Source organism: Vicia villosa, linkage group LG3 (genome assembly GCF_029867415.1).
Source record: "Vicia villosa cultivar HV-30 ecotype Madison, WI linkage group LG3, Vvil1.0, whole genome shotgun sequence".
Lineage (NCBI taxonomy): Eukaryota > Viridiplantae > Streptophyta > Magnoliopsida > Fabales > Fabaceae > Vicia > Vicia villosa.
The window spans coordinates 189,925,149-189,936,903 of record NC_081182.1 but is presented as its reverse complement, the minus strand read 5'-3'; the positions used below and the strand labels follow the sequence as shown (position 1 = coordinate 189,936,903).

Below are 11,755 nucleotides of genomic sequence, written 5' to 3'. Positions count from 1 at the left end.
CAAATTCCATATATACTAGGTATTACACCGAAGGCAACCAACAAATATCATCATTGTCATGTAAACAACGACAATTATCACAAATATATGGCATTCACTCATTATACCAAAAAGTATACCGTTCGCATGTTTCCAAACAATAAAACAATTCAACGAATCAAACGATTTCCCCGATTCCCGATTAAATAATTTCTTTTATTGTTCCCCCAAACCTACACTACTAGAAAGTACATATTTCTAGCCTCATACCGCTTCGAACAGCGACCAAAACGGAGTTACGGTTCAAAAGTTATGGTCGTTAAAAAAATCTGCCAAAATTTTAAACCTGTAGGTCGACGCACGAAAACCATAGGTCGACGCATTGAATTCCTGTCACCCCCAGGTATGCGCACGCCGACCCTATAAGTTGACGCATGCTGTAAAAACTAACATTTTTGCCCTTTTAGGCTGCATAGGTCGACGCAACCTCTGAGTAGGTCGACCTACTCTGCGTCAAAACCCAAAAAACTCTGTTTTTCTTGCATTTTCTCAAAACAACTCATCACCAAACTATCCCAACCTGTTCCAAGCCATAATAGCACAAGGAAACAACATATACCTAGTATCCTCATGGTTTAACAACAATTATCCATGGAAATTAATGATTTGGATCAAAACCAAGAATTTCAACAATACCCCAACATCCAAAACTATAACTTCTCATCCATAAACATAATCTATAAGTTTCTAACTAGAACCCACCTTGGTTATGAGTTTTAGATGATGAATATGAGTCAATTCAACGGAGAAATGGCGAAGGTTCGAGCTTTTCCCTCTTTTCCTCTTGCTCTCCCTTCTCTCTACTTCTTCTTTCTAGAACTTTGTGTTTGTTTGCAAATGAGAAAGAAATAGAAAGGAAAAGGATATAAGTAACATAACTCTAAGTTAGCACTTATAACTTAAGTGTCCAAAAGTATCTCTAATGCACCAATTAATAAAACCACAGTGTCAGCTAATAACATTAGAGCATTTTATTAAATACGGGGTATTACATCCTCCCCCCTTAAATAGAAATTCGTCCTCGAATTTAAGAATTACCTGAAAAGGTGAGGGTAAGCATCCTGCATTTCCGATTCAAGCTCCCACGTAGCATCACCTGGATGCGTTACATCCCACTGAACCTTAACAAGAGGAATTTCCTTATTTCTCAACACCTTAATCTCTTTCCCCACAATGCGGCTAGGTAAAGGTTCAAAGGTCAAATCTGATTCTATCTCAATCGCATCTAGTAACACTGGCTGAAGAGGATCGGGAATAAACTTCCGAAGTTGAGACACGTGAAAAACATCATGCATTTCTGATAGAGAAGGTGGTAAGGATAAACGGTACGCCACTTCACCAATCCTCTCTAAAACCTCATACGGTCCCACATATCTCGGACTTAACTTACATGACTTAAATGGTCCTTTCAACCTTAATCTCGGAGTAACCTTTAAGAATACATGGTCACCTTCCACAAACTCCAAAGGCCTCCTACAGTTATCCTCATAACTCCTCTGACGATCCTGTGCTTGTTTAACCTTATCACGAATCATTCTAATCTTGTCTGTGGTCTCTTGAATAATTCTGGGTCCCAAAATTCTATCATCACCAACTTCCGTCCAACACAGCGGTGTCCTACATTTCCTCCCATACAATGCTTCATAAGGTGCCATACCGATACTCACGTGATAACTATTATTATACGCAAATTCAATCAATGGTAAAAGCTCTTTCCAATTTCTTCTACTTTCAAGAACACAGGCCCTTAACATATCCTCCAAGGTTTGTATCGTTCGCTCTGTTTGACCGTTTGTTTGAGGGTGATTGGACGTGCTCAAGTACAATCTAGATCCCATAGCTTGTTGAAAATCTCTCCAAAACCTTGAAGTGAACTTTGGATCTCTATCCGACACAATACTAGAGGGTACACCATGCAGCTTCACAATTTCTGCAATAAATAACCGTGCAAGATGAGTTGCCTTGTAAGTAGTCTTCACGGTTAAGAAATGTGCAGATTTCGTCAACCAATCTACAATCACCCAAATAGAATCATATCCACCTTGAGTACGGGGTAATCCAACCGCAAAATCCATTGAAATACCATCCCACTTCCATACTGGAATCTCTAAAGGTTGTAACAACCCACCTGGTCTTTGATGTTCAATCTTTACCTGTTGGCACACCGCACACTCCGATACGTACACCGCGATATCTCTTTTCATTCCGGACCACCAATAATCTCTTTTCAAATCTTGATACATTTTTGAAGAACCAGGATGTATAGTGAAAACACCTTTATGAGCCTCATCCAAAATCCTTCTTTTCAATGACGCATCGTCCGGAACACAAATCCTCTGATTAAACATAATCATTCCATCCATAGCTCATGTAAACCCTGGTTGAACTAACACCTCTTGTAACTTAGCATCTGACACTTGTGCTTGTTGGATTTCATTTCTCAAAATGGAATAAACATTCAAGTTCCCCATCATCACTCCATTTTTGGTCCAATCAAATTGAAGATTAAGATCTCAAAATCTTTCCAATAATGCATATTCTAACATCATCAATTCGGCCCTCTTTAACACCTTCCGACTCAATGCATCCGCCACTTTATTTGCTTTGCCTGGATGATACTTTAAGTCAAAATCATAATCCTTAAAGTATTCCATCCACCGCCTCTAACGCATGTTCAACTCCTTCTGATCGAACAGGTACTTTAAACTCTTGTGGTCACTGAACATTTCAAAATGAACTCCATACAAGTAATGACGCCACACCTTCAGGGTAAATACAACCGCAGCCAATTCTAAATCATGAGTTGGATAATTCTCTTCGTGAACTTTCAACTGTCGAGATGCGTATGCTACCACCTGACCATCCTGCATCAATACACCTCCTAATCCTTTCTTTGAAGCATCGCAAAATACCTCATAGGACTTATTTGGATCAGGAATGATTAAAACAGGAGCAGTTGTTAATCTTTCCTTCAAGCTCGTGAAACTTTGTTCACACCCCGAATCCCAATCATAAGGACACTCTTTTCGGGTAAGTCTAGTCATCGGTAGAGCCAATTGAGAAAACCCTTTAATAAATCTTCTGTAGTAACCGGCTAATCCGAAGAAACTTCGGACTTCTGAGGCATTCTTCGGTCTCTCCCAATTAATTACCGCCTCAACTTTCGATGGATCCACTGCCACACCTCCTTGAGATATGACGTGACCAAGAAATTTTACCTCCGTCATCCAAAACTCACACTTGCTCAACTTAGCAAACAATTGTTTCTCTCACAATACCGACAAAATAATTCTTAGATGTTCTCCATGCTCTTGTGGAGTACGAGAATAAATGAGAATGTCATCAATAAAGACTACCACAAATTGGTCCAAATAAGGCTGAAAAATCCAATTCATTTAATCCATGAAAATAGATGGAGCATTCGTCACACCGTAGGGCATTACCAAGAATTCATAATGACCATAACGGGTTCTAAATGCAGTCTTTGGCACATCTGAGCTCTTCACACGTATTTGGTGATAACCCGACCGTAAATCAATCTTCGAGAACATGCAGGCTCCTTTCAATTGATCTAACAGGTCGTTTATCCTTGGTAAAGGGTATTTGTTCTTGATGGTGACTTTATTCAGCTGACGGTAATCAATACATAACCTCATTCCACCATCCTTCTTCTTTACTAACAACACTGGAGCTCCCCACGGCGAAACACTAGGTTGAACAAAATGTGTAGCCATCAACTCCTTCAATTGCCCCTTCAATTCTCTCAATTCAAGTGGTGCCATCCGATATGGAGAAACGAATATAGGAGCCGTTCCCGGTATCAGGTCAATAGAGAATTCCACTTCCCTTTCGGGAGGAAGGGAAGTGATATCCTCAGGAAATTCACCAAATACCGCAATTTGTGAAACCTCTAATCTGTCACCCGTCTCCTCAGTGAGAACCAACAGAACAGACTTCTCTTTCTCAAACAAGAAATTAGTCATACCTACCGTACCTTCTAGAATAGTAATTAAAATATCTTTCGGAGTAGCTTCTTCAGATGGAATAATGATTAATTTCTCTTCACACCCAATGAATACCGAATTAGCAGAAAGCCAATCCGTTCCCAAAACAACATCTACTTTCTTAAGTGGAAAACAAATAAGATCAATCTGGAAATTTCTACCACCCACAGATAAAACACAATTCTCACACACCAACGGTGTCTCGACCATCTCATCCATAGTAGTAGTAACCGCCATAGGAGGAAATAAAGAAGTATCTTGCAACCCAAGTCGCTTCATACATTGCAATGACACAAAAGAGTGTGTTGCTCCACAATCAAATAACACAAAACAAGAACGCCCATTAATGAAACACATACCCGCAATCAAAGAGTTATCACCCTTGGTCTTCTTAGCATCCAAGGTATACACTCGACCAGTACCTCTTCCTTGCATTTGATTCCTATTCTAAGGACAATTCCTAGCCATATGTCCTTCTTGCTGACAATGAAAACACTTCACCCCTTCAAGGCTACACCTTCCAAAGTGATTCTTACTACAAACACGACACACTGGAGGTGCACTAGACCGAGAACCTTGCACTTGCTTCCCTTTGAAAGCTTGTGACCTAGGCCGAATTTGTTGGCTTGGCCTTCCTCTCTCATTCTGATTCTTCCTCTTTAAATCTTTCTCAGCTTGAAATTTCTTCAAACTGGTCTCAGCCACATAACATTGTTGCAACAATTCCGTATAAGTAGTGAACTCTCTCTAGGACACATAATGTGAAATATAAGCCCTTAAACCAAACAGAAACTGGTCCACCTTACAACTCTCATCAGGAGCATACGCGGCCTGCCTAGAGTAAGCAGCCAAAATTTCAAACTTCTCAGCATAAGTAGCCACTGACATATTCTCCTGCCTTAACTGTTGAAACTCCAATTCCTTTTTAGTCCTTAGTGAACTAGGGAAATATTTCTCCATAAAAGTGATCTTGAAATTATCCCATTCCTTAGGTACCTCCTGAATAGTCATCAAAGCAGAAGCACTCTTCCACCATCTCATAGCTGGACCCTTCAGCGAATGAGAAGCAAACACTACCTTGTTTTCTTCACTACAATGCACGATCTCAAAGATTTCCTCCATACTGGCCACCCACTCATGTGCTTTTATAGGATCTAATCCGCCATGAAATTCCGCAGGATTCATGCGAAAGAAATCCCTATAAGTCCCACCTGCAGCTTCGGGTACAACCACTGGAACATTATGACCGCCATTCATCTGTTGCATCATCTGCAACATGAACTGATTCTGCTGCTGTTGCATAAACTGGTGCCATGGAACATTCTCACCGTCATCTGGTGGATTCACTTGTGGAGGCTGAGTGTGGGGTCGACCACGAGTCCTACGTCCGTCCACCATGTTCCTGGAGGTCACAAAAATGGAATTAAGTTGATCATGCTCAATACCATAGTCATAACACAACAAAAATCATGGGAACACAACACATCTTGGACAGAAAGAAACACTTAGAATATCTCATGGCTAGGTCGAGGATACGACCTGCTTTGATACCAACTGTAACACCCATATATAATTACATACATCAAAGCATATATTTATACATGAATCCAAGTATTTGATACTGAAATACAATAAGTTCCTAGTCAACACATTATATACATTAATGCCCTAATACAAAAATTCTACACAATGGCATAATATATACAAGATGTTCAAAAAAAATACTAAGAACTAGATCAAAACAATGATCCCAAAATAAAACTCCACAACGGAAGCTTCGCCATGCAAAAAGAACAGAAGACATAAGGAAAGTCAAACTGCTTTCTCATTACCCTTCGCGGAACCTGTAGCATCTGAAATCAATATATAATGGGGTGAGATAAAATAATCTCAGTGAGTTCCCTATCTTATGGATCCTCTCGGCTTTACAAGGTTCTAGCCTATCAAATCTCAAGTCATAACAAAAGGAACTAGACTTTAAGTTCACATACTAACATTATATGGAAACATATTTAGAGTTCAACAACTCAAACACAATACTGCCAATCGGAAACCGTTACCAAGGTATCCCTCTATTCCCGTCCCCTTCTACGTCTAGGAGGTGGTACGAGTCATGGATCCATTGGAAAAATCTTGACATACAAAATGGATTCGAACTCATGAGTATTACCCATGAATCGTCACTTCACATGGCCTGTTAACCATCACAAGTCTCTACCCTATTAGGTTCCATTTGTACACAAAGCGGGAATCAAACCTGCCAAGATTATTTGTGCCATTATTGCAAAGTGCCATTTTTGTACATAGAATGTCTGTTAGCATTCAAAAGAAAATGAAGAAATATAATGGTTCCGATTAAGTTATTTCATACAGTGGTGATTGTACATACCAATCACTAGGCCTATTAGCCTTTCCACTAGGCCTGTTAGCCTTTCCTCATAAGATTCAAAACACACTTATGTTCCATATAATGTTTCATCCTAGATTCTCTTTGTTAAGCTATATATACCTAACAAATCCTAGTTTTTCTCACTTTTCTTTTATTCATTTTAACCCATGTAATTATTCAAACCTCTTTGATATATACATATATACAACAAAGGTATACCAATCCACCTGCAATAGGACTCAACCAAAAAAATTCCATATATACTAGGTATTACATCGAAGGCAACCAACAAATGTCATAATTGTCATGTAAACAACGACAATTATCTCAAATATATAGCAATCACTCATTATACCAAAAAGTATATCGTTCGCATGTTTCCAAACGATAAAAAAATCTAAAGAATCAAACGATTTCCCCGATTCCCGATTAAATAGTTTCTTCTTTTGTTCCCCCAAACCTACACTACTAGAAAGTACATATTTCTAGCTTCATACCGCTTCGAACGGCGACCAAAACGGAGTTACGGTTCAAAAGTTATGGTCGTTACAAAATCTGCCAAAATTTTAAACTTGTAGATCGACGCACGGAAACCATAAGTCGACGCATTGAATTCCTTGAAGGATAGAAAAACACTTATAAAGGGGGGGGTTGAATAAGTGTGACTTTAAAAACTCTTAAGATAAAAACAATTGCACAATGATTTTTATCCTGGTTCGTTGTTAATGAAACTACTCCAGTCCACCCCCTTAGAGTGATTTACCTCAACTGAGGATTTAATCCACTAATCAACCTTGATTACAATGGTTTTCCACTTAGATACCTTCTAAGTCTTCTAGAGTATACTGATCACAACTTGATCACTCTAGGAAATCACTACTTAGAACCTTCTAAGTCTTCTAGAGTCTACTGATCACAACTTGATCACTCTAGGAACCTTTTACAAATTAATGTAAAACAAATTCTTACAAGAGTATTGAAATGCTTCTTAATAAGCTATAATCACAACTGTGATATTCTATTAAGTTCTAAGCTTAATTCTCACTAAGATATTACAAATGTAGTGAGGTTGAAGATGAAGTTTGAGAGAGTTTGATTCAACAGCGTTTCAGCAAGTTTGCAAGAGTTGTTCGTGAATTCGTAACCTTGCTTCTGATCAGAACTTCACTATTTATAGGCGTTATGAGAATATGACCGTTGGGAGAATTTAATGCGTTGTGTGATCCGTACAGCTTTGCATTTAATGTTTCACTCTTTTGTCAACTACCTCGAGCCTTGCTTTTCCTTCTTTAACTAACTTTGCCTTTAATAGCTTCTAACGTTCCTTTTGTCAATCAGCATAGCCTGTCATCTTGTACTTGCTTCTGATCTGATGTTTGTAGATACAATGTTTGAATATCAGAGTCACTCAGCTTGGTGCAGAGCATCTTCTTGTCTTCTGACTTTGAAGTGCTTCTAGCGTGATACCATAAGAACTTCAGTGTTTCTGCTTCTGATCTCAAGTTCTTCTGATGCTTCATAGACCATGTTCTGATTCTGCTTGACCATCTTCTGATGTCTTGCGAGAGCATGTTCTGATGTTGCATACTTGAACCTTTTGAGTCAGTGCTTCTTGCTCTGAATTGTGCATACTCTTTATATATTTCCTGAAATGGAAAATGCATAGGATTAGAGTACCACATTGTCTTATACAAAATTCATATATAATGTTATCATCAAAACTAAGAATATTGATCAGAACAATTCTTGTTCTAACAATCTCCCCCTTTTTGATGATGACAAAAACCTATATAATTGATATGAATTTGCAATCAAAATATCAGATGACTAAAGACAATTACGCAGTTATAGCATAAGCATATAAACATAGTGTGTGAATATCTCTCCCCCTGAGATTAACAATCTCCCCCTAAAATAAATACTAGAAGAATTTATAAATAAAAGACTTCCCTGAGTATTTTCCATTTCAGTCGAGACGTTCACATTTGCCTAGAACTTCAGAATATTCAGAGCTTCTGCTTCTTGCTTCCATAGGACAACTTCAGAGCTTTGAATTTCTTCTTGAATCATAGCATGCTTGATTGTATCAGAACATTCTTGAATGTATTAGAGCATCATCAGAGCATCTTTACATCCTGAAATGTTTCAGAACAAACTAGACAAAAATAGTCAGAGCATGAATGAATCTGAACATTCTTTTAAGAAAGAACATGTATCAGAGCAAGCTTTGATAAGTTCTTAAAAAGAATATGTATCAGAGCATATGAGAGATAAGAATGTATTAGAGCATATTATGCCACGAGAATATCAGAACATTCTTCCTTCTTGCTTCTGATCTTGAAGCTTCACAACACTAAGCTTGCTTCAATTCCAAGAACATACTTCTTTATAGAATTGCATTTCCCCATGTATTTGTTTCTCATGTTGAGCTTTTTCAGAATATCATCAATCCTGCAAAAAAATCTCAAAGACATAGAACTTGCAAATAATGTTAGGATTGTTGAGACTTAATCCCAGTAACTGATATAATAAACCAAATCAATTATCATGTTTCTCCCCCTTTTTGTCATAACATCAAAAAGAATTTAAAAGATTCAGATGAAAAACAATATGAGTGAAGAAGATAATATTTCATTGATTCAAATAAAATATCAGAAGATACACAAGGATAGAAGCAGATGCAAGAAACAAATGCAAGAAACAAGAAAACATCTAAGACCAAGACACAATACGACTAGCCTAGCTTAGAAACTATCTTGGACAGAAGGTTTTGAATCTCAGAAGTGCTTTCTGATTGCGTCTTTATAAACGATCGAAACTCATTGTGAGTATCTTCATGCTTATCCAAACGAGAAGCAAGATCAGCTTGATTCTTTTGAAAATTCTTCATGGCGTTCACCAGAACAGAAGGTTCAGCAGAAGAAGCTTCACAACTATCGTTCAAAGGAGTAGCATTCTCAACAACAACATCAATCATGAGAACATCATCTAGATTCTCAGCATCAGCTTCTGATACAGAAGCATCTTCAGCATATATTGGAACAGGATTTGCCGAAGACATTTTGTGTTGAGTACTTGAGGATGAAATCAAGAATGCACTCTGAGATTCGGTTTAGAAACTAGGATTTATGCAAAAACGAGAGAGATGAACGAAACAACAATGAATGAGGAGAGATAATGTAAAGAGATGAAATGATATGAAGATGAGTTAATATAGGAACGAATTTGAAATGAAATGCAATATGTGTTTGAATGAACAGGGTTACAGAATGAAAAAGGACAAATGCATTTAATGAAGAATGACGTTAGGAGAGATAACGTAATATTTGAAGTGATTTGCACGGTTACCTAGGGCGGCGTCTCATCAATTGCACGCATGCTTGTCCAAATAGAGTGAACACGTGTTCACCTTCTGGAATAGCTGTGACAACTGTTTTGCTTTAAAAGAGATTCTGAATCAACTTAGATAATGAAACGTTAGTAATAACAGAATCAGAACTTCTAATTGATCAACATCAGAACTTCTTATAAGAAGATAAGACAAAATCATTTCAGAACTAATCCATACGTCAGAACTTCTCATCTTCTCATTCTGGGCATAAATCCATATTGATATTCCTCATAATGAACTTAAACCTATCTCCAGCAAGGGGTTTTGTAAAGATATCAGCCCATTGATGGTCTGTATCCACGAAGTTTAAAGATAGAACACCCTTCTGAACATAGTCCCTAATGAAATGATGTTTAATCTCAATATGTTTAGCTTTGGAATGTAAGATTGGATTCTTAGATAAACAGATAGCAGAAGTATTATCACAGAAGCTAGGAATGTTACTCTCATATATCTGATAATCTTCTAGCTGACTCTTCATCCAGAGCATCTGTGTACTACATCCAGCAGCAGCAACATATTCTGCTTCTGTTGTAGAAAGGGCAATTGTAGCTTGCTTCTTGCTGTACCAGGAGATCAGATGACTTCCAAGAAATTGACAACTTCCAGAAGTACTCTTTCTTTCAATTCTATCTCCAGCGTAATCAGCATCACAAAAGCCTACTAAGTTGTATTCTTCAGATCTTCTGTAGACTAAACCAACATTAGTAGTACCTTTCAGATACCTCAGAATTCTCTTAACAGCAGTTAAGTGAGATTCTCTAGGATCTGATTGGAATCTTGCACACAGACAAACATTGAATAAAATATCAGGTCTAGAAGCAGTAAGATATAAAAGAGATCCAATCATACCTCTGTAGAGCTTCTGATCTACCTTCTTACTTACCTCATCCTTACCTAATATACACGTTGGATGCATAGGAGTCTTTGCTTCTTTACTTTCAGAAAGATTAAACTTCTTCAGAAGTTCTTTCACATACTTGGTTTGATGAATATAACTTCCATCAGAAGTTTGATTGATTTGAATTCCAAGGAAAAACTTGAGTTCTCCCATCATGCTCATTTCAAATTCAGCCTGCATGGACTTAGAAACTCCTTTCCAAGTGTAGCATTAGATGTTCCAATGATAATATCATCAACATAAATTTGGCAAATTAAAAGATAATTTTTAAAGGTTTTACAAAAGAGAGTAGTATCAACTTTTCCTCTAGTGAAACCATTATTTAGAAGGAAAGAACTTAATCTTTCATACCAAGCTCTAGGAGCTTGCTTCAATCCGTATAATGATTTCTTTAGTTTAAAAACATGATCTGGAGACTTAGAGTCTTCAAAACCAGGAGGTTGGTGGACATAGACTTCCTCATCTATATAACCATTTAAGAAGGCACTCTTAACATCCATCTGATATAGAGTGATGTTATGTTGTGTGGCAAAAGAAATTAATAAGAGAATAGATTATAACCTGGCCACCGGTGCAAAGGTTTCTGTATAGTCAATACCTTCTTGCTGACTATAGCCCTGAGTAACCAGTCTGGCTTTGTTTCTTACAACTTCACCCTTTTCGTTTAGCTTGTTTCTGAAGACCCACTTCGTACCAATGATGTTAAATCCTTTTGGTCTAGGAACCAGATCCCAAACATCATTCCTTGTAAACTGATTTATTTCTTCTTGTATGTCAATTATCCAGTCTGCATCTTCTAGAGCTTGATCAACAGAAGTTGGCTCGATCAGAGAAACAAGACCTAATTGACATTCTGCATTGTTCTTAAGGAATGCTCTTGTTCTGATAGGATCTTCTTTCTTTCCAAGAATAACATCTTCTGAGTGAGTAGAGTTGAGTCTAGAAGATCTTTTGACGGTTGGCTCTTCAGAAATTCTGAGATTCTCTAAAGAAGCAGCAACTTGATCTTCTGATACTTTGCTTCTGGGTTC

The 11,755-nt window shown here is 37.7% G+C and overlaps 2 protein-coding genes across 2 annotated transcripts; both read right to left on the bottom strand.

Annotated features, from left to right (window-relative positions):
- Positions 1–549: 549 nt before the first annotated feature.
- Positions 550–1,574, bottom strand: LOC131659581 (uncharacterized). Its single transcript, XM_058928753.1, has 3 exons — positions 1,430–1,574; positions 1,078–1,273; positions 550–559 (listed from the first exon to the last, which is right to left on the bottom strand). The coding sequence occupies exons 1-3, from the start codon at positions 1,572–1,574 to the stop codon at positions 550–552; spliced, it is 351 nt and encodes a 116-aa protein (XP_058784736.1).
- Positions 1,575–4,490: 2,916 nt separating this feature from the next.
- Positions 4,491–5,300, bottom strand: LOC131659580 (uncharacterized). Its single transcript, XM_058928752.1, has 2 exons — positions 4,906–5,300; positions 4,491–4,734 (listed from the first exon to the last, which is right to left on the bottom strand). The coding sequence occupies exons 1-2, from the start codon at positions 5,298–5,300 to the stop codon at positions 4,491–4,493; spliced, it is 639 nt and encodes a 212-aa protein (XP_058784735.1).
- Positions 5,301–11,755: the final 6,455 nt, after the last annotated feature.

Coding starts and splice junctions, on each gene's coding strand:
- LOC131659581 (XM_058928753.1), bottom strand. CDS start 1,574: ATGATTCGTGATAAGGTTAAACAAGCACAGGATCGTCAGAGGAGTTAT. Junction 1,274..1,429: donor GAAAGGACCATTTAAGTCAT/GTAAGTTAAGTC, acceptor CTCTTCAGCCAG/TGTTACTAGATGCGATTGAG.
- LOC131659580 (XM_058928752.1), bottom strand. CDS start 5,300: ATGAATGGCGGTCATAATGTTCCAGTGGTTGTACCCGAAGCTGCAGGT. Junction 4,735..4,905: donor GTGGCTACTTATGCTGAGAA/GTTTGAAATTTT, acceptor GGCTGAGACCAG/TTTGAAGAAATTTCAAGCTG.